Source organism: Ochotona princeps, chromosome 5 (genome assembly GCF_030435755.1).
Source record: "Ochotona princeps isolate mOchPri1 chromosome 5, mOchPri1.hap1, whole genome shotgun sequence".
In the NCBI taxonomy this organism is placed as follows: domain Eukaryota; kingdom Metazoa; phylum Chordata; class Mammalia; order Lagomorpha; family Ochotonidae; genus Ochotona; species Ochotona princeps.
The window spans coordinates 49,714,246-49,741,237 of NC_080836.1; the positions used below are offsets into that span (position 1 = coordinate 49,714,246).

Sequence of the window (26,992 nt, forward strand, 5' to 3'; positions counted from 1 at the left end):
CCTAAAGAAATATAAAGATATATAAACGAGGCTTGGAGGCTGTGACAGAGTCTGCGTAAGTGTTTGATAACTTGGTGTTTGTATTGACCATTGCACTTACCCTGACTTCTAATATGCTACGTAATTACTGAATAGTAAACAACCTTGTGCTTTCTGTTCTTCAAATAGAATGCTTTTTGTTTCTTAAGAATACAGTTGCCACGTATGGCCTCTGGAGTGAATGCCATCCGGCCCAAACAACTTGCAATCTGATACCTTCACAGCCTGTCACGGCAGCAGTCGTTTCCTAACTTGAAGCTCTACCCCTCAGCCATTGCTATGACCGTCGCTCCCATTGATGTCTCAGCTTCTGTCTGGTGCTGGCTCAGACCTTGTCGATGTTAGGGTCCGGTTTTGTCAGTTTCCCATGAATGACAAAGAGCCTTACTGATAATGCAAAAGCAAGCAGAGTTTATTGTGCCAGCATGCTGGGGTCAGACTGATCTTGGGACACGCAGGCCAGCCAAGGAGGGGTCGGACCCTGAACTAGCAAAGGCTAGAGATTATATAGGCCCCTTCAGTCATTACATGCATCATAGCCCACACAAATTCAAACACAGCAATCAGACACGTCATCTTTAGGGCTTCCAGGTGCAAACAGTCCGCTTCGTTCCCAGACACATCATCTTTAAGGCCCCTGGGTCTAGACAGCTCATTCCGTTCCCACACACATTCCTGTTCCTGGGACCGGATGATTGTGCTACTGTCCTCCTGCACCCGGGTCCATTCTATAGATAAGGCTTGTGACACTGTTCACAAGGTCACAGAGGAACAACATACATCACTAAAGTGGAGTTTTCCCATGGTCCAGACGCATCCCGACCTAACAAAGCAGCACCTTCTTGGCATGAAAGGGCCTAACATTGCCTAATGCTAACATTCTAACACACTAACTTCACCTCCAGTCAGTCACCTGCTTAGATTACCTGTTGACAGCCAGGTGCCCGTACCCCATGGTTCTTTAACATTGTGTGTTTCCTGATGAAATAGAAAGTAGTTAGATGACAGGCCAAGTTATAATACCATTAAAGCTTATCTCTCTTCCTTTTTTTTTCCTTTCCTTAAAAAAAAATTTTTTTTCCTCATTGGAAAGTCAGATTTTATAGAGAGAAGGACAGACAGAGAGAAAGATCTCCCATCCACTGGTTCACTCCCCAAACAGCCACAACGGCCAGAGTTGAACCAGGAGCCTCTTCCAGGTCTCCCACATGGGTGCAGGGTCCCAAGGCTTTGGCCCATCGTTGACTGCTTTCCCAGGCCATAAGTAGGGAGTTAAACAGAAAGTGGAACAGCCAGCACATGAACTGCTCCTATATGGGATCCCAGTGCTCAGGGGTGGAGGATTAGCCAGTTGAGCCATTGTGCCACTCCCCTCAGTCCCGCTCCCCATCTTTTGTTTTAATATTTTATCTTCTATGGCTCCCCATTAACTTCCACAAGCTGTGTGTGTGTGTATGTGTGTGTGTGTGTGTGTCTTCGTCTTCCTACGGGCACCATCAGCCCTTGTACTGCCATCCCTCCGTTCTCTGAAGACAAGGAGTCCTTGCTTATCTTCTCTGACCACGCTTACTTGTGATAAAATGTTTACTATTGATGTTAATTACAGTTATATTTGATATATCCCAGGCTTCCTTGATACTTGGTAGTGAATGTCTGTAAGCTTTTTTTTTAATGTTTATTTTTATTTACTTGAAAGGTAGAGAAATCAGTCTTCTCTACCAACTTCCTGCAACAGCTGGGTCTAGGCCAGGCCAAAGCCATGAGACAAAACTGTCTAGATCTCCCTCCTAGGTAACAAGGACTTAAGCACTTGAGCCATCACCTGCTGCCAGCCCCCCATGGAGTGCATTAGCAGGAAGCCAGTTTGGAGGCAAACGTGGTACTCACTCCCAAGCACTCCTCTGGGGATGTGGTGTATTCAGCAGCAGCCAAACCCGCTACATCACAATGCCCTCCCCACAGCCATTAGGCTTATTTTTTAAACTATGAAGCTTTCTTTAAAAAAAAAAAATAATAATATAGGCACCAATAATGTGATAAACAGAAGTCACATTGTGACTTTTAAAAATTCACACAGATGTAAGAACAGCCACAAAAGTCAATGATTTGCGACAGTGAAAAGATTGCTAGTCTTCTGTGTAAAGTGTTCACAATCATTGACTCTGAAGGGAAGGGTATTTCAGATTTCTTTAATGGATGTCATGGATGTCTTTGTGTTATCTTACAAGTTTGCCATCTATTTTCAGTATGCATCTGGGTCCGTTTACTGAAACTGTATAGGAGTTTCAGGGAGGAAAGAGGGGGGATTCTATTCTTTAGGATATGGAAAGTAGTTTCTGTGTAAAAGCCTAAAAACTTGCATTGAGAAAATAAAAGCATTCATCTTTTTCCATTTTATATCTAGCGTTCAATAAAAATTAGAGATTCGAAATTTGGTTTAGCCCTTGTCATAGAAAGCTCTCAACAGGTAAGATGTTTTTTTATTAAACTTTGGTAGATTTTAAAAGCTATGTGACAGTCTATAGATGTGTTTTATTTATGTATCAACCACTTTACCTTCAAGAATATTAGCTATAAGTTACATAAAGCCCTTCAAGTCTTAAAGTAATTGTCTCTCTAATGAGAATCTTGGCTGTTGTTTTTTTTTTTTGCTCGTGTTGACATAATCATTGTTACCATTATGATAATCACTTTTATTTTTTTTTTTTAAGATTTATTCATTTTATTACAGCCAGATATACACAGAGGAGGAGAGACAGAGAGGAAGATCTTCCGTCCGATGATTCACTGCCCAAATGAGCCGCAACGGGCCGGTGCGCGCCGATCCAAAGCCAGGAACCTGGAACCTCCTCCGGGTCTCCCACGCGGGTGCAGGGTCCCAATGCATTAGGCCGTCCTCAACTGCTTTCCCAGGCCACAAGCAGGGAGCTGGATGGGAAGTGGAGCTGCCGGGACCAGAACCGGTGCCCATATGGGATCCCGGGGCATTGAAGGCGAGGACTTTAGCCGCTAGGCCACGCCGCCGGGCCCAATCACTTTTATTTTTAATGCCGGAATCAAGTCACTGTGCTTATGTGCTTATCATGTGATATAGTACTCTGTTTCTCCATTTGCTGGTCAAGGAAACAGGATAAAGAAGTTAGGAAGCTTGCTTATGCCTCACAACTGGTGAGTTGTGGAGCTAGATTTTGATTCTAGGTCTGACTGATTCACAAGACAGTCTTTGAGACTTTCAGATATGTATAGAAGCCTTTACATGCCTGGTGTGAGATTTTAGATTCTCATATAAAGATCGTACTATATCTAGGTATAATGGCTCTTCTCTCCCATTGTGCTAGGTTTTTGCAAAAATACATTTAAATAAAAACTTAAAAAATATTTTAAAGGATTTTTAAAAACCACTTCTCTAAACTCTAAATTTAAATATGAATATCTATTTATTCCTTTTCCATATCTAGTAGCTTTCAGTTCCTGAGTGTTTGCTATGTTCCCCAAACTACTAAGTTGCTTGTGTATGGTATTTATTGTACCAATTTTCATGTGTATGGTATCTTACTTAATATGTACAACGTTATAACGATTTTATGGGTAGAGAATTGAAGCTTAGAGAGACCAAGGAAAATAAGTTTTTAGGTGTCATACAGCTAGTAAATCAGTTACAGAACCAGAAAATCAGCCCAAAAGTATTTGTTCTTAATCCAAACTATTTGCCATTTAATTTTTTAGCACTCCTCTAACAACCTGTCATAGTCAAGTCTCTTAAATCTCCAAGGAGATATTCCAAAAAAGGCAGTGAATTTTTTCTTTTAATGTATAATGTATTCTTTTCAAGACTTAGCTCAAGAGAAGCCTTGTTCCCTTGACCTTCATAATGTGCATTGTAAGTTTTGAAACATGAGTTTATACTCTTAGAGGAAATGATGTGACTGTGCTTCAGGATCATCCTGAGTCAGAGAGAGGTGACATAAAAAAGCTGGCTATGTGTTTAACTGCTTAAGCTGTATGATGACTCTAGTCATGGAGGCTCATCAAGTTTTCTTCTGTTTTTGTATATGCTTAAAATCTTTAATGATAAAAATTTTTTAAAAATCAACTTACATGTTATACGCTACAACAAGAACAATTAGGAGAGTAGTTTGTCCTATATGAAAGCATGTCAAAAAGTTTGTAGAAAATGCAATTAAAAATTTATTTTCATGCAAAGTGTTTTTTAAAGATTGATTTATTTGAAAGACAAAGTTATACAGAGAGAGAAAGAGAGAGAGAAATGGATCTCCCATCAGCTGGTTCATTCCCCCAATGGCCACAAAGGCCAGGGCTGTCTAGGCTGAACCCAGGAGGCCAGAGCTTCTTCCAGGTCTCCTGTATGGGTGCAGCAGCCCAAGCACTTTGGCCATCCTCCCTTGCTTTTCCAGGCCTTTAGCAGCAAGCTGGATCAGACGTGGATCAGCTGAGTCTCAAACCAGTGTCCATATGGGATTCAGGCATAGCAGGTGGCTTTATGCATTATGCTACAATACCAACCCTAATGCAGAAAAGTTTTTGATCCTATTTGCATGTGAAGCATCTTAAAAGTTCATGGGTTCAGCGCAGTAGCATAGTGGCTAAGGTCCTTGCCTTGCATGCTCTGGAATCCCATGTGGTTACCTGTTCATATCCTGGTTGCCTCACTTCCCATCCAGCTCCCTGCATGTGGCCTGGAAAGGGAGTGGTGGACAGTCCAAAGCCTTGGGACCCTGTGCCTGTGTGGGAGACCCAGAGGAACCTCCTGGTTCCTGGCTTCAGATCAGCTCAGCTTTGACCATTGCAGCTACTTGAGGAGTAAACCAGTGGACAGAAGATCTTTTCTCTGTCTCTCCTTCTCTCTGTAGGTCTGCCTTTCAAAAAAAAAAGAATAAATCTTTTTTTAAGAAGAAGGTTCCTGAAAATGCAGAAAAAATTATGCATGGATTTCAAAATTTTTTTGAGCCAGAATTTGTCTTAATTCAGTTTTTAAAACTTTATTTTTTGAAAGGCAGAAGTGACAGGAAGATAAAGTAAGAGAAAAACATCTTCCATTTGCTGGTTCATACCCCCATAATCCAAGTTGACTGGGGCTGATTTAGGCCAGTACCTGCAGCCTGAAACTCCATCCAGGTCTCCCACATGAGTGATGGGGGTCCAGGTGTTTGGATCCTATTCTGCTCCTCCAGCTGTTTTAGCAGGGAGCTGGATTGGAAGTGGAGCCACCAGGCCACTCACCAGCATTCCGTATGAGATGCCAGTAAAGCAGGTGGCAAATGAACCCATCGTACAACAAAACTAGTTCCTAATTCCATTTTTTATGAACATCTTGAAATGCCCTTGAACTATACATACCATTCCTCAAGCTTGTTTGTTTTGTCATTTTTTGTTGCAGAGTGGAGGATATGTTCTTGGCTTTAAAATAGATCCTGTGGAAAAACTACGAGAATCCGTTAAGGAGATAAATTCACTTCACAAAGTCTACTCTGCCAGTCCTATATTTGGAGTGGATTATGAGATGGAAGAAAAGGTAACTTGCTCAGTATGTGGACTGGAGTTTGCTGAATCACTTTTACATAGCCTGCAAGAATCAGATGTAAACTCATGGTGTACAACTGAATGTTGCACTGTTTTTATATGATGAAGATGCAGACTGTGCTCAGGTGAGCATGGCCCTGAGCCTCTGCAGTGGGTGCCTGTCACTTGTCTTCTGACTGCCTTGCAAGTCCTTCCCACCCTTCTCTGTGAAACAGCCTACTCATATGCAGGACTCCCCTTGCTTGGACAGACGAATCTGTCAGCCTTACCCTTATTCAACCCAAGTTCCCAGTTAGCATGGGCAAATCTTAGAAGCCTCACAATGCCATCCTCCTCCCTCACTGTACCACAGTACAGCATCTCCAGGAGTCTGCTCCAGTTCTAGGACCTATATCTATTCCCAGTGGTGGTTGCCTCTGCCATACCATGTATGAAACATTTTGAATATCAGGCTCACATGTCTGCTGTTTGCCTTCGTCATGATTCTAACTGTTGAACCAACTCTCTTTCGGTTTCATTTACATCCAGTCTGTCCCTGACGTCCTCAGCTCTCTCTGTCCACCCTGTCACTAGCAGCCTTGCTGGAGGTGGTGCTGTTGCCACATGCTCTGTTGCCATCGCCCTTTCTGACCTGTCGCAGTGCCATCACTGACCACTCTATTACAGGATTCCTTACTATCTGTGTTTTTGTTGTTTGTTTGTTTTTGCTGGGACTCTCCCTGCACACTGCGCTGCTGGTTCCCTTCCCATTCACTCCATCTGTGTCCTGCTGGTACCCAGCAAGTTGAGCCATATCTCAGTGGTGATCCGTATGTTTCTTTTTGCTTTTGTACTATAGGATGTGACCAGAGAGGATCAAGAAGCAGGTTGGGCAGTGGAGTACAAATTCATGACCTCATTGAGGACCTTGTGGTCTGCTATCTAAAACCTCTCTCATTGTAACATACCCTGGATGGATCTCATCTCCTGGATCATTCTTTTCCTTTTCTTCCCAGCATGCTCTCCTTCCAGTGTTCTCACTTCCACTGTGCCTTCTCTGTGTGTAAACTTGGTGAGCACCTGCTCTTCAGCATCTTCAGCTTGTTCTTTTGTCATTGGCTCCCGATCCGATCCGTTCCTATCTTGATAGATTCATTCTGCCTAGCATAGTTACTCTTTTTTTTTAAACGTAGTTGATTAGGGCACAAAGGTTCAAGGGTTACAGGAAAGTGGGTAAGACCATTGTTTCCACAATTTTGTGTGTGTGTATCTGGGATAAGGAAGGAGATAAAGGGAGAAGCCCCACCCAGTCTCCCACCCCAAGCATGGTTACTCTTGAATACTTTCATATAAGTAAAATATTGAATAACATAAATTGAATTTCTCATTTTGTAGTTTGATAAAGTAACAAAGTGATTATCCAAGCGAATAAGATAAGCTAGGACTTGAGAGAGCAGCTCAGCTCTTCTACTATTAGTAGAAGAATATAAATGGTAGAAATTTTTCTAAGATTTGAAGACTCCATTTGTGTTATCTTTTTATAAGTATTAACAGTTCACATATTACATTTATCTAAAATGGTTTATTTTCTGAACCTTGTCTCTGATGCCTTGACATTTAATGATTTCCAGCCACAGTCCCTTGAAGCTCTGACAGTCGAACAGATTCAAGATGATGTGGAAATAGATTCTGATGATCACACAGATGCTTTTGTGGTAAGTATCACAAAAGAGAATAATTATGTGTATTATGGTGTTTATATGAGTTAGTTAAATAATCATTTAAATGGGCAAAAACACAACAGAACTTAAAACTTTTGATGTGAGTTTGAAGGTAATTCTTTTTTTTTACGTGAAAGAGTTTCTTTTATGACTTTACTTTTATATTACCAAAATGGGGAATAGATATTCAGAGGATTTTAGACATGTGACAAGCTTTCCCCTTAATACTCCAGAATAATAGAGCATGTTTAATGTTATAGTTAATTCATTTAAAATCTATTCTTCCCATCATTAATCTTCATGAGATGGACTGCCTGAGTTAGAAGTATATTGTTTTTAAAAGGATATGTATTTGAGCAATAACTTTACTGTTTCCTTTCTGGTGTTAATAGCCAAAATAATAATAATAACGTTTTCTCAAGACTGTGGTCTATGAATGTGATCAGATTACCTCTCTGGTAACAAATATTTTGAAACGAAAGAGTGTAGTTGGCATAAAATATTTAAGTATAAACTATTACTCAAGAATATAGTCGGCATAAGATAATTATAAACTAATACTACATCAAACTATGTGTACTTGCTGACACATTGAATTAATGCTTGCTTTGCTTCGTTTGGCTAACAACTCCTAAAACAAAAGGAAGAAATTGTACAGCATAAAGTCATTCTTTATTATCTTTTAAGTTAACAATGCTAATTACAAAGCACTTTTTTAGCACTTAAAGCATAACTCTTGTAGACATTAATACCAATTGAAAAAGGAAATAAATTGTGCCAACAGCATTGTGGAAAATGGGCATTGAAACCACTAAGTGGACAGGAAGAGAATGTGGGAACGAGTCACAAAATCATTTTGCAAATTAATTGCCTGCTCCCAAGCCCACTGATTCATTATTTTTTTAAAAAAAAAAGATTTTTATTTTTATTGGAAAGATATACAAAGAGGAGAGACAAAGAGGAAGAATTACATCCGTTGACTCCCCAAGCAGCCACCATGGTTGGAGCTGAACTGATCCAAACCTAGGAACCTGGGACCTCTTCTGGGTCTCCCACATGGGTGCAGGGTCCCAGGCCACAAGCAGGGAGCTGGGTGGCGGGTGGAGCCACCGGGATACAAACTGACGCCCATATGGGATCCTGGCGTATGCAAGGGGAGAACTTTAACCACTAGGCTAGTGTACCAGGCCCCACTGATTCATTATTACAATTCCAGTATGTGAAACAGAATTTTCTTTGTATTTCAGGCTTATTTTGCCGATGGCAATAAGGTAAGAACATTTTACCTTTGGTATATCAAAAATTTTTCTATATTCCCACATGTAGCACTCACAAACTTATGTGAACCCTATTTTTTGTTTTTTTCCTCTTCCTTGCCCACCTTCTCTCTTCCCATCTTATCCTCTTATCTCCCAAAAAGCAACAGGATCGTGAACCTGTATTTTCAGAAGAACTGGGGCTTGCAATAGAGAAATTGAAGGATGGATTCACCCTGCAGGGACTTTGGGAAGTAATGAGTTGATCTTGAGTTAAGCTGGATTTCTGTTTAAAGACATCCCAAGACTAAAGACTAGTCACCTGCTATAAGACATGGAATTAGCTTTTATATTTACAGCTTTTAAAAAAATTTTTTCACTGGTTACAGAAAAGCTCATTTGGAAAACTGTCAGTTTTCTAAAATTAACATTTAAAATTGTAATCAAAATGTATCTAGTTTGTAAATGTTTATTTTGTACCTACAGCTTGTAAAATGTTAGTTCTTTGATATTAAATGACTGTATCATGTTGGGCTTAATAAAGAATTCATGCAAGCAATTATTAATGTTTTGAAAGTATTATTTGAAAGAATAAATTAGTCTTATGGGCTCAGCTAAATTCTACCTTCTTAATTATAAAAATCTGGTTTGAATATTTTATCAGATAGCTCCAAATGTAAGCCAACTCGAATACAAATGATAATCCCTAAGTATGTCATTTTTAGGGGATAATTTCTGGAAGAACTAAAAATTATAACTGAAATACATCAACTCCTCTGTAATGCTGTCAAGATCTTAAAAGTAATTTCAATATAGGTTTGGCACAAATACATTTATTCTATAAAAAAAATAGTTTTGTTCATTTATTGGCTTTCTGTTTGTGGTCACTGGATCTTTGACGTTTTCAAAAATACTATATATATTTTTTTTATTGGAAAGGCAGATATACAGAGTGAAGGAGATACAAAGAGAAAGATCTGTCTGCTGGTTCACTCCTCAAGTGGCTACAACAGCCAGAGCTGAGCTGACCAGGATCCAGGAGCTTCTTCCTGGTACAGGGTCCAAAGGCTTTGGGCTATCCTCTGCTGCTTTCCCAGGGCACAAGCAGGGGATGGGAAGTGGGCAGCTGGGACATGAACCAGTGCCCATATGGTACCACAGCACATGCAAGGCGAAAACTTTAGCCACTAGGCAACTGTGCCAGGCCCGATATTATTTTTCTGACTCCTTGGAGAAGCAAAATTTGGTGACTTCTTTAGAATAATTTGAAATTTTTGGCCACTAATGTGTAAATAAAACACTGTAAAGAACTTTTGTTATATAATTGAAAATAGCCAAAGGAGCCCTTTTTCTGTAGTGGGAAAAGAATGAGTGTGTAATAACATTTAAAATAAGATGCAACTATCCACATAACCACAGACACCTAGTAACCCTGGTGCCAACCTCAGATCATTGAATGTGAGTGAACAAATGGTGCTAGTGGTTTCTTTCATTTAAATTGAAGAGGGTTTCTGTAGTTTTGAGGGATGGGATTATAATAACCTATCTTAGGGGGAAAAAGACATTTAAAAATGTATATGTTACAGATAAAAGGCTGCCATTGAAGCTGTTGAAGTACTCCTTCTCAAGCTAAACACATTTACAGATTGGCAGCTAGTAAGGAATAAGCTCCAATGTCACATCATGGTATTTGCACGTGACTCATTCATCTTTTCAAATGTTAGGTGTTACATGTAGAAAGAACTGAGTCATTTATTGTTTAAACAAGGTAACAGCTGTTTTCTCTGGTGCGTTAAAACCTTTAGTGGCATCTATAAATGGAAAAAGAGTCAATGAGCTCTTTCAGCTGTTTAGCTTTAGCAGCTGACAGCACCACTGACCTCATGGTGATGTAAAACGAAGAGGCCTTTCCTCACAGCGTTGCTGAAGTTCAGAAACACTCATACACAGCTCACCAATCTGGAGACATCCATCCATTCAACAAGCACCCACAAAGCCCTGAGACTGTAGCATTAACTAAAATCATTCGGGCGGGGAGGGAGGGGAGTCCCTATCTTCACAGACCTTGTGTTCTTTGGTCATGTTTATAAATACCAGCCTTTGCTGTTGCAGTGTTTTCTAGCCCCACCGCAGTCAGAATATGATGGATTAATGAAGCATTTCATGAATCACATATTATCTATAAGGAATGGATTTTTCTTTCAAATCGTAACTTCTGCATTCCATAATTAACAGTTTCTCATAGTCAGCAATCTATGACTCTAGCTATGTATCATTTGTTAAAAAAAAAAAAAAAAAGAAAAGAAAGAAAAAATCCCATTTTCCAAACTCTGTGGATGAGGTAGCAGTCCATTCTGATTTTGCTGTGATGGCACAGTTCTTGTGGAGTTACATTTCTAGATCTTCAACGTAATTAATACAAGATCATTTTCACCACTTAAAAGCACAGAATGTAGTGGTCATATTTGTTTGAGTTTTTTCTCTCCCAAGATTTGACTTTTAGCTGCTCTTTGCCTGGTTATTGCTTGCCACATCCAGTCCTTTGTACAGCAAGGCAAAGTACGAATGAGTTGCGTAATTTTATAGTTTCTCCATTTAAGAATAAAGATAATTGAGAGTGTCTTAGAAAGTTATAAATTTCTCATTATTATTTCAATTATAAAGGAGGTATATTTTTAAAGTTTTAGGCAACTATAATTATAGTAACTGTTCCCCAATCCTAAAAGAAAAATCCTTGTCATACTGCTTTAAGCAGAAAATAAAATGTGTGTAAGGATGACTGGAAAAGGGATCTCACTTATGAGTGTTCACATGAATTCACCTCTCATTCTTGACCTTTTCATCATGAATGTGGAGAGCCAAGTAGCTTGCCACTTAGACCAATCTTAGAGGAGTGACTCAGGCTTACGATTCATTTTTCTGTGAGTTCAGTAAACACTCTTAGTAGCCTTGATTAGCTCATCGTTCTAATGTTCTATATATGTTAGAGCTTTGCCCTTCACTTGAATGCTTGTTTCTTAGCCGTTTCCTTGGTGATCACAAGTTCCAGTTGTTACTTTCAATCTACAACAGCTGCAAGAACAACTCTTCTTTCCAAACTAGCTCTCCTAAATTCCCCTTGTTAGAGTTGGGATCTATATTTAGCTGGTGGGATTAAATTGCAAAGGCTTCAGGCTGGGCAAAGCTCACTGGTCTGCCTTTTTACAGCTAGACCTGTGTGCTGCAAGCAGCTAAGGCTTTCAGTGTCCCCTTCCTTACCCAGGTTACTCACAGAATGGATTCCCAGCGGGAACTCGCAGAGGAACTGCGGCTTTACCAATCCACCCTTCTTCAGGATGGTCTAAAAGATCTCCTGGATGACAAAAAATTCATCGACTGCACCCTCAAAGCAGGTGACAAAAGTCTTCCTTGCCACAGATTGATTCTGTCAGCTTGTAGCCCTTACTTCCGGGAGTATTTCTTATCTGACATCGAGGAGGAGAAGAAAAAGGAGGTCGTGCTGGATAATGTGGATCCCGCGGTGCTCGACTTAATTATCAAGTACCTGTACTCGGCCAGTATCGATCTCAATGACGGAAACGTGCAGGATATTTTTGCACTGGCCAGCCGCTTTCAGATACCCTCGGTGTTCACCGTGTGTGTTTCCTATCTTCAGAAAAGGCTCGCTCCTGGCAACTGTCTAGCCATCCTAAGATTAGGACTGCTTTTGGACTGCCCGCGACTCGCCATTTCCGCCCGGGAATTTGTGTCTGATCGCTTTGTACAGATTTGTAAGGAAGAGGACTTTATGCAACTGTCTCCCCAGGAGCTGATCTCGGTCATTTCGAATGACGGTCTAAACGTAGAAAAGGAAGAAGCCGTCTTTGAGGCAGTGATGAAATGGGTGCGAACAGACAAAGAAAACAGGGTGAAAAGTCTGAATGAGGTATTTGATTGTATCCGTTTTCGCCTTATGACAGAAAAATATTTTAAAGATCATGTTGAGAAAGATGATATCATTAAAAGCAACCCAGAACTCCAGAAAAAAATTAAAATTCTCAAAGATGCTTTTGCAGGCAAACTCCCAGAACCTAGCAAAAACGCAGAGAAGACTGGGGCTGGCGAGGTGAATGGCGATGTTGGCGACGAAGATTTACTTCCTGGCTACCTGAATGACATTCCCAGGCACGGGATGTTCGTCAAAGACCTTATCCTTTTGGTGAACGACACGGCTGCGGTAGCTTATGATCCCACAGAAAACGAGTGCTACCTGACTGCCCTGGCTGAGCAGATCCCCAGAAATCATTCCAGCATCGTTACCCAACAGAATCAGGTGTTTGTGGTGGGAGGGCTGTACGTGGACGAAGAAAACAAGGATCAGCCCCTACAGTCATACTTCTTCCAGGTAAGAAGCATTGCATTTACAGAGGCAGAGAGGGCGGGCTGCCCCACTTGGCCCTTTGTGGATTATTGGGGCTGCTTGAATTTGCTTCTATTTGATAGCCTATCCAAGTTGCTTCCACTTTCCTACTTGGAAGATTGAGAGAAATCCTGCATTTAACTATGTGTCAGATTTAGTAAGAGGATCAGTGACGAATGAGATTCTAATTAATGCTTAACTCACAACTCAAGGTTTTTCTTGATACTCTTTTGCCCAAAATGCTGTGTTATAGCTGATGGGGTGACAGTAATCCTTCAAAGCCCTAAATTTAATCTTGTACACTTACCTGAAGAGTAGTGTTGGTATCTCTCCCTAAATCAATATAAAAAGTTCAAAAGGTTCATGGAAAATGCACATTATCCCCAGACTCTATGGAATTGTATCATAAAATTCAAAATTAAAAAATTTAAATGCACATTATAAAAAATTGCAAGGAAAAAAATTTTGCACCAAAACTTAATTCAAACTTTTATGAATTTTTTCAAGTATCTCATACTTCACACATCGCAAAGAAGTAATCATTAATCAGACTTCCTACTTTTTTCCAAGTTTCCTAGGATTGATTTGAAGTCCCTAATCTTTCACAATTATGCCTAAAATGTAGATAAGAACCTGTGTACACATTCTACACACTTTGGATTATTCTCTAGGCAACACAGCACACAAGTTTTTTTAATTTGAATTACTGTTAGGAGTTTATGCTAACATGTTTACTGGGACTGGAGTTGTGCTTAGAGTATTACAACTCTTAATCTACAGTAGGTTGGAAAGTATCACTATGCTCCTAAATCTGTATTGTAAAATACGTAGAATTTATTTACTTTACATAAGTAAAATGATTTAAATATACATATATAAATCCACCTAAATTAAGAATCTTTAAATTGTATGTTTGTTTGTTTAGAGGATCTCTGTATCACATTATCAACATCTTGCACTTTATCAGTGTATGCAGGAATCAGTGGCTTAACCTTCATCTTCAGTAATGCCAATACCAGTATTTTGCAGCTTACAACTAGCTCAGATTTGGTTTAGGTCATGGCTAATCATGGCCTGGAGCTTCGGGGCACTTGAGCAGGAATGGCCGAAGATAAGCTAGTGTAGAATGTCAAAGTACAGCCATTGTATGCTCTCAAAGTATGTGACTACTGTGCATTCACAAAATACTACCTTTAATCAGCTTTTTCTAATCTTTAAAGGTGGAGTTGTAATACATATTAACCATGTTAATTTTCAAAGTTTCTAGGAAAAGTGTTATAAGTATTTAAACATTGGCCTAGAAAATTTGTTAAATCATAATTTTAAATTCAATACATTTTAAAAAGGTAAAAATTTTGACTTTAAGAAAAGCTATAAATACAAGTGTTCTTCACAATACTTGTGAGAAATGTAATTAAAATGTTTGTTTTGGAGCAAAAAAACAAAAATGGATCCAAACATAGTGTTTTTTTTCATAACACTCATTTTCCATGGAGTTTTTGAAGCTCCTTCAGATATCCAAAAGTAAAAATATTGCAAGACAAACAGATACGTGGATATCATACACACAAGCAATAGTTCTAGCCATGAAATAACTCCTCCTAGAGTTTATTTTTTATTTTTCATTTAACTTATTGAATATATCCACAATCTAGACCCTAGTCATTTCATCTTTATCCAAGTCTCTTCTACCACATACTCCATCTCTCTAAAACTACCCTTACTTTTCTGACTTGGTTTCTCATTTCTGGCTCAAGGAATCCACTTTTCATTCTTTATACCTACCAAAAAAACAGTACACAGAATTGGAAGGTCACCTCCCTATTTCTATCCATTTCTTGCTACTTGTCAAAGACACAAATAATAGAACAAGATGGCAAGATGAAAACACCTGATCATAAGAAAAATCTGTGATTCACACATTATTGGGGTAAAAAAATCCAGATTTTGTATTTTCCTAATTGTGTTTTATATATATTAATTTAGTAGTAACTTGATGTTTACTATATGTTCTAAAAAAACTGAGATAGTTCTTAGTAGAATGAGGTTTAAGGGTTTTATCCCCATACCAGTTTCAACAGCGCCAGATTTTAATAGGTCCAAATCCTATTTTTAAACAATGAAGTTGAATAGCTGGACAGCTCATGTATCAAAGAGCCCGACAGGCAGTCTACTGTGACATATGCTATAGAAAAGGCCCAATAAGAAGTAATTGAGGAAGGTGGAAACTGTTGTGCAATGTGGCTCTAGAATTAAAATGTATGCTATTCCACTTTTAAGAAAAACTATGGAATGTGAGTTTGGGACAATGATTTCATCCATCTGTGCCTCAGTTTCCCTGTATGTAAAATGGGGATGATAAAGTGTCTGTCCTGGAGGACTACCCAAGTAAAGCATTTATGGCAACACTTGATACAGAGCCAAAACCCTGTGTTCATTGTTATTTCTACTGTAATGTACACTATATTTTAAAATAAATTTTTTCAAGACTTAAAACAAAAAAAATACATATAATTGACCTGACTGGACACTACACAATGTATACATGTACAAAAACATCACATAGCACTTCATAAAGATGTGCAGTTTTGAGGATCTGTTACAAAAATATAAAAAAGAGACAAATAAAAGGCAGTTGGGAGAAAAAAAAAAACTACAGTAAGGCTAGATAGATGCGGAATGCAACTGCAATCAGAGCTAACAGTGCAAGTATGGAGGGTAAAGCCCTCTTCGTTAGTCAGTGCTTTGTTTAGCTGAGGTTCCTCAGACACCTCTCTCTGCACAGCAGCCTTTTATGTCCACACCTATTCCTGGTATCCACCAAATCTGAATTTCACTGCTTGCTTCTGCTAACTTGAAGTAGTACAAGAATGCAGCTAGACTCCCTAGCACTGTGCATGGCTTGGTGTCCAAAAATGCAAAGTAGAAAAATCTTAAAATGATTAGCAGTGAGTGCTATGGGAACAGAAGGGAGCCAGGATCACCTATTCCATAGCACGGGCCCTGGGACGGCCACAGAGAGGTTGCAGAAGTGACACCAGTAAAACCTAGAAAAGCTACAACTGCCTGAACTAAAAAAAAAAAAAAGTATTTCAAATGACTCAAAGGAAAGATCAAGAAACTGACATTAACACCTGCTTGTATTGTAATTAAAAACAAAACAAGGTAAACCTCAACATTTTTCAAAGAAAATACTGCCTAACGTCCCAGTTGTCTGAGGACTGAGCGACAGACAGGTCCAGCTGTCCCCAGTGCTGGCTTGGGATCATGTTAAATTTAGCATGCAGGGGTCATTCGCATACCGTGCCCCTCCCTCTGTGATAATTTCTCTCTCCCCAGTGTCCTCAAAGTGTTAGGATTTCTTGTTTCAAGCTGAACAAAGTAAGAAAAGGGAAAAATGTCTGGTTGCCACTAACCTTTTGTGGTAGTCCCAGCTTTCTTATTGGGAATTTTGGGCTGCAATTTAATATTTTGAGATTGTAATTTTATTTTCCTTGAGAGATCTTCGACGATCTTAATGAATCCTAAACATAAAGCATAGCCTCGCTTGTAGCACCCCTGTAACTTTCCTCTAATGAGCTCCACACTTCCTCATCTCCTTCTTCTTTTCTTCCAGCTTGATAATATAGCCTCTGAGTGGGTTGGACTTCCACCTCTGCCTTCTGCCAGGTGTCTCTTTGGTCTGGGAGAGGTAGATGACAAAATCTATGTAGTTGCAGGCAAAGACCTTCAGACAGAGGCCTCACTGGATTCAGTCCTGTGCTACGATCCTGCGTAAGTTGGCATGACATTCCTGCTCCCTAAACATTTGAGTGTGTGAGCATCTATTAACACACTCTTATTTTCTCATCCTTAGATTTACTAAAAGCATTTACATCCTATTATCTAATTTTAGGGCTGCAAAATGGAGTGAAGTAAAAAAACTTCCTATCAAAGTCTATGGCCATAATGTGATTTCACATAAAGGGATGATATATTGTCTAGGAGGAAAGACAGATGACAAGTAAGTACCCTGAAACCTTAATGTATATATACCAGTGATTTTTTTTTTTTATTTCAAGGGTTTCTTCCTCTTTGCACTTGGATCTATAACATGAAATGTGACTTGGATCCCATTCTTTATGTATGGAAGGTAAAATTTAAAACAGCATTCTGAAAAGTTATTGCGAATTATTATAAATGATTTCCAAAGGGAAAATTTAGCTTTCATGAGGCTAGCACAGTGGCCTAGCAGTTAAAGTCCTCACCTTGAATGCACCGGGATCCCATATGGGCGCCGGTTCTAATCCCGGCAGCTCCTCTTCCCATCCAGCTCCCTGCTTGTGGCCTGGGAAGGCAGTTGAGGACGGCCCAAAGCCTTGGGACCCTGCATCCACGTGGGAGACCCAGAAGAGGATCTGGGCTCCTGGCTCTGGATTGGCACAGCACCAGCTGTTGTGGTCTCTTGGGGAGTGAATCATCGGATGGAAGATCTTCCTCTCTGTCTCTCCTCCTCTCTGTATATCTGACTTTACAATAAAAAAAAAATAAATCTTTTTTTAAAAATTTAGCATTCAGAAGTAGCTAAAATAAATGTGTAGGCACCAAGCATATTTGGTAAGCTCAATCATAAGCTTTCTTATGTGGGAAAAGCAGCATCTAGCAGCATAATCAAGTTTGGTTTTGGGTTTTTTTAGAGTTACAGAGAGATCTTCCATCTGCTGGTTCACTCCCCAAATAGCTGAAATGGCTAGGGATGGGCCAGATTGAAATTACAAGCTAGGAACGTCTTTGGGTCTCCCACATGCGTGCAGGGCCCAAGCTCTTGGACCATCCCTGCTGATTTCCCAGCACCTTAGCAGGGAGCTGGGTGAGAAGTGGAGCAGCTAGGACTTGAACTGGTGCCCATATGGGATGCCAATGGAGCAGGCAGGGCTTTACTTGCTGTGCCACAATACTGACTGCAACACCATTAAGTGCTTTAAATCACTGATTTGTAATTGTAGTTCACTATGTAAAACAGAATTGGCTGATTCGCTTTGCCAAAAGCAGATCAAAAACTTATGTACTTTTTTTTTTAAAGATTTTTTTTTTTAATATATTTTTTACTAATTACATTGCATTATGTGACACAGTTTCATGGGCTCTGGGAATCCCCCAACCCCTCCCCGTACCCTCCCCCCATGGTAGATTCCTCCATCTTATTGTTGTATTAACATTTCAAATTCAGTCAAGATTCTTTCATTGCAAGCTTATATCAAGCATAGAGTCCAGCATCTTATTGTCCAGGCAAATTCAATGGTTTCTTTTTTTTTTTCTTTAAGATTTATTTTATTTTTATTACAAAGTCAGATATACTGAGAGGAGGAGAGATAGAGAGGAAGTGGAGCTGCCAGGATTAGAACCAGTGGCCATATGGGATCAAGGCGAGGACCTTAGCCACTAGGCCACGCTGCCGAGCCCCTTATGTACTTTTTAATGTGACATTTAAAATATATCTTCAAAGATAATAATGTACTAAAAATATCATGGATTTGCAGTTTATATTAATAAGATGGAAACTGGATAGGTCAAACTGAAACTGAGAAGTATAGATTGGTAAGAGGGCAGTTTTTCTTCAGCGATGTTTTACACATTGACTGACAGAAATGATATTCAATATATTTAATAATTTCAAAAATGGTGGCTGATCAACCAGAACAGACACTTGCTGCTGTTGGTACTGGTACTTAGGCTCTTGTGAGAAAGCCTGGATAAAGTTCGGGTTTTCTTAAGATTTATTTTTATTTTTATTGAAAAGTCAGATATACAGACAGGAGGAGAGACAGAGAGGAAGATCTTCCATCATTGCTTCACTCCCCAAGCAGCCACAACGGCCGGTGCTGCGCTGATCCGAAGCTTACACAGGTCCAGGGTCCCAAGGCTTTGGGCCATCCTTCACTGCTTTCCCCCAAAATACGCAGGGAGCTGGATGGGAAGCAGGGTTGCCAGGATTAGAACAGGCACCCACATTGCATCCCAACATGTATAAGCCAAGGACTTTAGCCAGTAGGCTACCGCACTGGGCCCAGGATAAAGTTTTAGGACAAACTTTGTATACAGGCACTTCTCAAGGGTTAAGTAATTATAAATGATCTTAGAAGACTGAGAAGTGCATCTCACTGCTCCTGAGTCAGTCAGGCCATTAACCAAGCATACTGCCTTTCTGTTAAATGAGCAACTATAGTTTAGCAAGTAAAGTCGAATTTCCTGCCCCTGAAAACTGCCTGGTTTGGTTTGTCATCATTTGCCCAGGCTGTTTAGTTACCAGGGATGTCCATTCTGGGAAAGGATTCCATCAGGACAAAGAAGGAAAGGAGAATAAACTATGGAAATGTGCTAGAGTTAATCATTAGTGATGATTACCCCATTAAAATGACAAATATTACATGGAAAACGTATTTTAAAAAAAGCAATGGTTTGGGGAAGCTGTTTGGCCTAGCACTTAAGGTGCCCATTAAGGGCCCAGCACAATGTTTTAGCACTCAGCGGCTAAATCCTCACCTTGCATGTGCCAGTATTCCAAATAGGCACCAATTCCTGTCCTGGCAGCTCCACTTTCCAGCCAGCTCCCTGCTTGTGGCCTAGGAAAAGCAGTAGAGGACGGCCCAAATCCTTGGGACCCTGCACCTGCATGGAGACCTGGAAGAGGCTCCTGGCTTCTGGCTTCAGATCAGCTCAGCTCTGGCCATTGAGGCTACGTGGGGAGTGAACCAGCAGACAGAGTATCTTTCTGTCTCTCCTTCTCTCTGGAAATCTCTATTTGCAATAACAATTAGAAAAAAAAAAAGATTCCATAAAGCCATTTGTGTCTGTATTGAAATGCCTGTTCTCGACTTCTGATTTGGCTCCAGACTCCAGCTTTCTGCTGATGCAGGCCTGGGAAGCAACAGTGATGGCTCAGTTCACTGAGTTCCTGCCTACCCCATGGGACATCTGGACTAAGCTCCCACCTCCCCACTTCATACCAGCCCAGTCCTGTGGACATTTCAGGCATCTGGGGAGTGAAACAGCAACTTGGAGTTCTCTTTCTCTTTCCTCTCACCTGCCCTCTCCCACACACCCTCTCTCTTAAATACATGTAATTCTTTAAATCAATTATTTTCACATAATCTGTTGATATTCAACAACACTGTACTAAAAATTTTGGTATCTTTCTTATTTCAGCTATTCCCATCAAATCAATATTTAAAGGAATGCATATTACAAATCACTTAGTGTCAGATCTTATTTTGAGCATGTTTTCTAAGTGAGTAGAATAGAAAATCACCATTAAGCAGTGTTATGACTTTGGAAACATAGGAACCCTGCCAAAATGATTTAAATTGTTTCCTCCAAGTAGCATTAGTAACTAGGAAAATGATATGTCAGTAAGAAGCATGTGGGTCTTGTCATAAGAATATAATAACAATATGATTAAGCAAAACAGCATTTCTTAATAAAGGTCAACATAAAAAATTTGGAATGATTCTTTATCCAAGAGTTAGAACTGAATTGCATAAATTACAGTTAATGTACTTGGAGGGAATTATTTTGTATCACGTTTTTATCAGGAAGCTTTTTTAAAATTAAGATTTATTTGAAATGTAGAATTACAAAGAGAGGGAGAGAGACAGGGATCTGCTGTCCACTGGTTCACTCACCATATAGTTATCACTGGGCCAGGCTGAAGCCAGGATTGGTTTCATTTGGGTCTCCCATATGGGTACAAGCATGTGGGCTGTCCTCTGCTGCTTTCCTGGGCACACAAACAGGAAGCTGGATTGGAAGAAGAGCAGCTGGAACTCAAACCAGCATCCATATGGAGAGCCACTGTTGTGGGTGGCAGCATAACTTGTTATGCCACTAACACTGACCCCCAAGAAACTTCCCAGTGATACCTGTCGTCAAGTATTAGGGAAATGCTTCTACTCCAGGTATCTGACCCTTTCTGATTAAGAGACTGGTGCCATAGTGTGGTAGGCTAAGCTTCTTCCTATAGCACTGGCATCCAATATGGGCATTGGTTGTGTCCTGGCTGCTCCCATTCTCATCCAGCTCCCTGCCTATGGACTGGGAAAGCAGTGGAGGATGGCCCCTACACCCACATGAGAAACCAGGAAAAGGTTCCTGGTTCCTAACTTTGGATCAGCTCAGCTCTTACTATTGGGGCTGTTTGAGGAGTGAATCAGCAGATGGAAAATCTGTCTCCTTCCCTCTGTAAATCTGCCTTTCTAGTAAAAATACATCTTTTTAAAAATTTTTAATGACTTTCCCTAAAGTCAACATCTCTTGAAACCAAAATTATACCAAAAAAAGCATCAAGAGAAAAACTGCCCTCACAAAAACCTGGGGTGATTCTTTATTGCCATTAATAAATACATACAGTTAATTGGTTATTTGGAATTCTGAACTCTTATCACTGAACCATACATAACTTTACTAAGAACATAATTCAGATGAGCCCAACATTTTCTGGTAACATTCAGCATATAAAACTACTCCTTATGCATCAACTCAAATAACTAGTTGTCTAATACATAGCCCAACATTTCTTTTTTTTTAAGATTTATTATTTATTTTTATTGGAAAGTCAGATATACAGAGAGGAAGACAGAGGAAGATCCTCCATCCGTTGATGTACTCTCCAGGTGGCCACAATGGCCGGAGCTGAGCCAATCCAAAATCAGGAGCCAGGAGCCTCTTCCAGGTCTCCCATGTAGGTGCAGGGTCCCAAGGATTTGGGCCGTCCTCAACTGCTTTCCCAGACCAGAAGCAGAGAGCTGGATGGGAAGCTCTCTGGGACATGAACTGGAACATGAACCTGCGCCCATATGGAACCCAGCACATGCAAGATGAGGACTTTAGCCACTAGGCTACCACACAGGCTGAGTCCAACATTTCTTAAAATACAGTAGTATATTAATGGTAAATGAAATGAGATCTTATTAGTTAAATATAAAATAGGTATATTGGCATCTGATTATTATTACAATGATTATTTAAAAAACCTGTTTGAAAGATATATTGATAAGAAAGTTAGAGGATCTTCCATCTATTGGCTCATTGTCCAAATGGCCTCAATAAAGCCAGGAGCCTAGAACCCCATCAGATCTCCCCCATGGCTTGGGTGGCAAGGGTTCAGGCACTTGGATCATCTTTTATTGACTTCCCAGGCATATTGGCAGCAAACTAAATGGGAGGCGAAGCAACAGATACACAGATGTAGAATGCCAGCATCAAAAGCTGTGGCTTAACCTGCCAGGCTCCCACCTAATCAAAAAGTTAACTTTTTCATTCCTAATATATTCAAATAATGAAATAATAAACCTAGTATTTCTTGTTATTGAGGCATAATAAGGGATCTGTGATATTTTTAACTCAGAATAAAAACAATGTTTCCTATTAAATTTCAGGTCAGATAGGATTACAATCTACTGTCCCTGGACTTCTAAGCAGTTGCCTAGATATTAAGGTACCCTACCTTCTGGGGGAACAATGAGTTCATAAAATACCATATTTGTCCTTTGCCTAGCAGCAGATATTGCCCTTAAGAATTCTGTGGCATTTTTCTGGTCTTCTGTTAACACTCTCTAATTCATGAGGAGAAGCAAGGCCAATTTACTAGAGGTTGCTTTGCAGAAAAGATCTTAAACATGGACATTTGTTGTCTTTTTTCTTTACAGAAAGTGTACAAACAGGGTGTTTATCTACAATCCCAAAAAAGGAGACTGGAAGGACCTGGCTCCCATGAAAACCCCACGCTCCATGTTCGGGGTGGCGGTCCACAAGGGGAAAATTGTAATCGCAGGAGGAGTCACAGAGGACGGCCTTTCAGCTTCAGTGGAGGCCTTTGACCTCACCACCAACAAGTGAGTGGCTGCGGCTCCCAGCAGGGGCCGCTGTGCATTGTAACTGTTAACTGACAGAAATGAAACTGAGCTGGGACATGGTGGGCAGGGGCAGGGAGAAGTACTTTGCCCAGGGTTTCTTCTGCTGCTTCTGGGAGTAAAAATCCCAGTATTTCGACATGCTGTGTGTTTGTAAGTTGGAGCACGTGACCCTCAAGTTCATGTAGCTGTGCTGTGCTTGTCCCTACTTGTCACTAACTTTGTGAATGTAGTCATGCAGTGGTATAACTTCTGATTAATTACATACATAAAGACAGATAGCCACATCTCTACAGTTTTTCAATTGGAAATACAGTTCTTTGAATATGAAAACATCTTAATTATTACTGATGTGTTTCTTTGTGCTTTTTATGCCTTTGTTGAAACTTATTTTTAAGCTTTTAATGACAATATGACAAATATTTGCCATTCTTATATAAGATTAATCTTTTTCAAATCTTTGGGTTCACACCTCTAGAGGAGTATATACTTGAATATTATTTTGGCAATGAATTAAAATCAGAGCACTGTTATTACATTTTTTTAGAAACTATGTATGCCTGACTACAGAATTCTTCAGTGTCTGAAAATCACAAGCAAAGTAAAAACCTCTTTTAGGCTCTCTTATTAAATAGAACCTAAAAGCACTAAAAATATTTTAAGACTATTCCTAGGTGCTCTTGATTTAAGCAGTTACAGAAGCAGCACACAAAATTGTAAATCCTCTATTCCTAGATTTATCCATATGTATGAATACTTATATGCTTTTCTAAAAAAGACAAAGCTACACAAAATGTTGCTTATAATTATATTTGACAACTAGAATAATGAGGATATTTGTTTTCTTGTGCACGTTCCATACTTTCTGTACTATAATGTACATATACTATCTTTATGTTAAAGAGAGTTGAGAGAAGAAGGTTCAAAGCAAAAGTCTGAGGCCCACCACAATGTCAGGGTAATGCAACAGAGACCTAGCACATGTCTAACTCCTTCCTGAAACCTGCAACCACTTTCCTTGATTTTATCTTCAGCTGTCCTATTTCAGAAGGCTGTTAATATTTTTTTAATTATCTTTAATCCTTTATAATAGAAATTATGAATCATGAAAAATAAATTTTCCATCTTTAACTTCTAAACCTTATCATGTGCCTCTATTACAAAGGATTGGATGTTTCTTGAGAAAAGCTTGAAATTAAGTTTCTAAATATTTACATTAGTATTCAAATTCAATATAACACAGAGGCAGGTTGGGAGTTCAGGAACCCTGTAAGTACCACAGAACCCACTGTGTTTAACAAGTACTTTGGAAACCACGGCTCAAGAGGCTAAGGGATGAAACATTCAGAGTGGTTCACTGAAGGCCTTATATCTAGTGTAATTATTGTACCTTTCAAATTAAGCAAATTTAAAACATTTTCTAGGCACAAACAGTCTACTTTTAGATGACTAAGCTACTTAGATTTAAAAATTATTTCCTATAATTATTCATTAACTACAATTAAGTTTTCCATTTGCTGTATTTTCAACAATACCCAGATGGGAAGTGATGACTGAATTTCCCCAAGAAAGAAGCTCCATCAGTCTGGTCAGCCTGGCTGGATCCCTGTATGCCATTGGTGGTTTTGCTATGATTCAACTGGAGTCTAAAGAATTTGCACCCACTGAAGTCAATGACATATGGAAGTAAGTTCTCTTTGCTCCAGTTTGCAGAAATCAGATATTGAGAAAAATGAAAACTGAGCAAAAATTCTTAGTAACTAATAAGCCAAACTTCCCCAATATACAATCTATTTATTGTTTGTAAACCAAATACTTCAAAAGTTACATTTGCTATATACTTGATCAAGTACTGCTTCGAGTGAGCTGTATGAGCTTGGGAAAGAACTTATGTGGACCTTTTTTTCAATCAATAAGATGAGAGTTGGAGTAGTAATCTTCCAGTCTCCATTCCAGTTCTAAATAGGCAACACAGTAGGTATCCAGTAAAGGGAAAGCTGCCTACCTTTCCACCAGTCACTTAGTTCCTAAGAAAATAGAATTTTGAAAAAGAAAAAAATTTAACCTCTTTTATAGTTTTCCATGAAATCATTAATACTGCTTTGGATTGAATTTAAATGATCTTCCAGTTGTTTGAGGAGTCAGTTAACAAAGGGTTTAAAAAACAAAATAAAAGTAAAAGTAACAATCCATTTTACCTCCAGATAGGTACAGAGCAGTTCTCCCAAATATGACACTTGGCAATTATTGCTTAGGCCTAAAAAAAAAGGAATGTTTGAAGTGGGCAGGGGGGTGTGTTTTACCACAATGCTTAATGCAGTGAGTGTTCTGTGGAAACGAGTGCATCCAGGAAGCCTCGGGGCAGAGATGGCGAGTTTGTGCTGTGCAGTCGCACCATCAGGCACAGTGTTCAGATTCCTCCTTAGCACCAGACCACATGTGCTGCCCCACCGCCCCTGCAGCCCTCAGCCCAGGCTCTGTGCCTACTCTGAGTCCACAGAAGGTAGACCTTAGGTGTCAGAGGTGAACATAAGTTGAGTCCATGCAGCACGCTCACTTGGAAACCATGACACTCATGCTTTACCTGTCACTTTAAAGGCCAGTCCTCACGCGAAGCTGGCTGCTTTTAGCTGACCTGCCATCAGATTATCCAGAGCTTCACCATTTGTCTGCAGAATATCAGCTCCTGGGAACTTCTTAGAAATACAGAATCCCAGGCCCTACCCCAGATATAACAAATCAGAACTTGCATCTTAGCAAGATTTCAAAGTGGCTGGTTTGCATATTTTTAGCTACATCTTTGAAGGAGTATCCCATATGCCTAATGAGTGATGGCTTCCACTAAGACTTGAGAGTGGCTCAACTTTTCCCTCCATTTCAGAATCAGCAGGTGCTTTATCCTTAGCTATGAAACTGGAAGGCTGATAAACTTTTTTTTTTTTTGCATTTGGGTATTATTTCCCTAAGTGGTAAAAATAACTAGCTGTGAGAGGCAAAGAAAAAAGTGGTTATAAAAGGAAATTGCTTACTAGCGATTTTTTCCAAAAATAGAAGAAGAGAAAAAAAATTTTTTTCAGGAGCAAAGAGGCTTACAATTAGCAAGAGAGTGATATGGAGAAAACCTGGAAGCACAAAAAGAGAGAGTAAATGCTGTTAAGCTGGGAAGGTAGGGATTTTGAAGAACAGGGTTATATATCTCAGGTCAATGGGCCAAGCTTCTCAGTCCTGACTGTACATTCCTGTTGTCTCAGATGCCTTTAAAAAAAAGTATTTGTTTTCATTTTATTAGAAAGGCAGAGACAGCTTCCATCCAGTAGTCAACTCTAAATGTTTATAGCAGCTTGGGCTGGGCCAGGCTGAAGTCAGGAGTCAAAAACTCAATCCAGGTCTCTCACAAGGGACCCAAGAACTTGAGTGATCCGCCTGGCTGCCTGTCATGGATCAGAAGTGAAGGAGCTCAATATGGGATGCTGGTGTCCTAAGTGGCACTCTAAACCAGCCTGCCCAGTGCTCTCCCTGCATAGGTGCTTAAAAGCTATCAGTTCCTGGGCCTTAGCATTGACCAATTACAGGTTTCTGGAGGTAGGGCCTGTTTCCTAAAATCTTCACAGCCGATTTTAACGGACAGCCAAGTGGAGTAATACTGCTGTTAAGGAATTGTGCTGTTACCTGATCCTCATTTGATCCGCTCTGGTTCCTAACGGTAGACAAAAGCCACCTAGCCATGGCATGAGGTAGGTGTAGACAGCACAGCAAAAAACAAGGGGCCCGTACATTGCTGAGAGCAACTTTCTGACTGTGGTTTATTTTGCTATCAAGACAATGCTTCCCAAACCTGCCTGCACATTGGGGTCATTGGCAGCTTTGAAAGGTACCACTGCCTCAATCCCACCCTTACTGTAGGCTTTAGCGGGTTTGGGATATGACTGGGGCTTTGGAAGTTTCAGAAGATTCTCAAATGCACTGAAGCTCATAGCCATATCTATCCCTATAGGGATATGAAAGCCAGTGCATCACATTTTAAATCAATAGGCTCTGTTACAGCCATGTGCAAAAATATTTCATTTCTCACATTTTTTTCACAGTGATCACTCCATAATTTAGGATTGACAGGACTGAAATTAAAAATATGACTGCCAGGAAAAAAACATTTTTAAGCCACATTTAAAT

At 39.8% G+C, this 26,992-nt stretch overlaps 1 protein-coding gene across 7 annotated transcripts in view; it reads left to right on the forward strand.

Annotated features, from left to right (window-relative positions):
- The window catches only part of BBS5 (Bardet-Biedl syndrome 5), a 47,023-nt gene that overhangs the window by 17,582 nt on the left and 2,449 nt on the right, over positions 1–26,992 (forward strand). For 5 of the 7 annotated variants that reach the window (XM_058664592.1, XM_058664593.1, XM_058664594.1 and 2 more), the window contains 9 exons: positions 2,444–2,506; positions 5,438–5,572; positions 7,191–7,274; positions 8,528–8,551; positions 11,799–12,920; positions 16,552–16,709; positions 16,831–16,938; positions 22,619–22,804; positions 24,362–24,508. In XM_058664592.1, coding sequence (XP_058520575.1) covers positions 2,444–2,506; positions 5,438–5,572; positions 7,191–7,274; positions 8,528–8,551; positions 11,799–12,920; positions 16,552–16,709; positions 16,831–16,938; positions 22,619–22,804; positions 24,362–24,508 — 2,027 coding nt within the window. Of the gene's footprint in view, positions 1–2,443; positions 2,507–5,437; positions 5,573–7,190; positions 7,275–8,527; positions 8,552–8,700; positions 8,843–11,798; positions 12,921–16,551; positions 16,710–16,830; positions 16,939–22,618; positions 22,805–24,361; positions 24,509–26,992 lie in introns of those variants that run through there. The other 2 variants (XM_058664597.1, XM_004577084.3) reach the window with 1 other exon arrangement.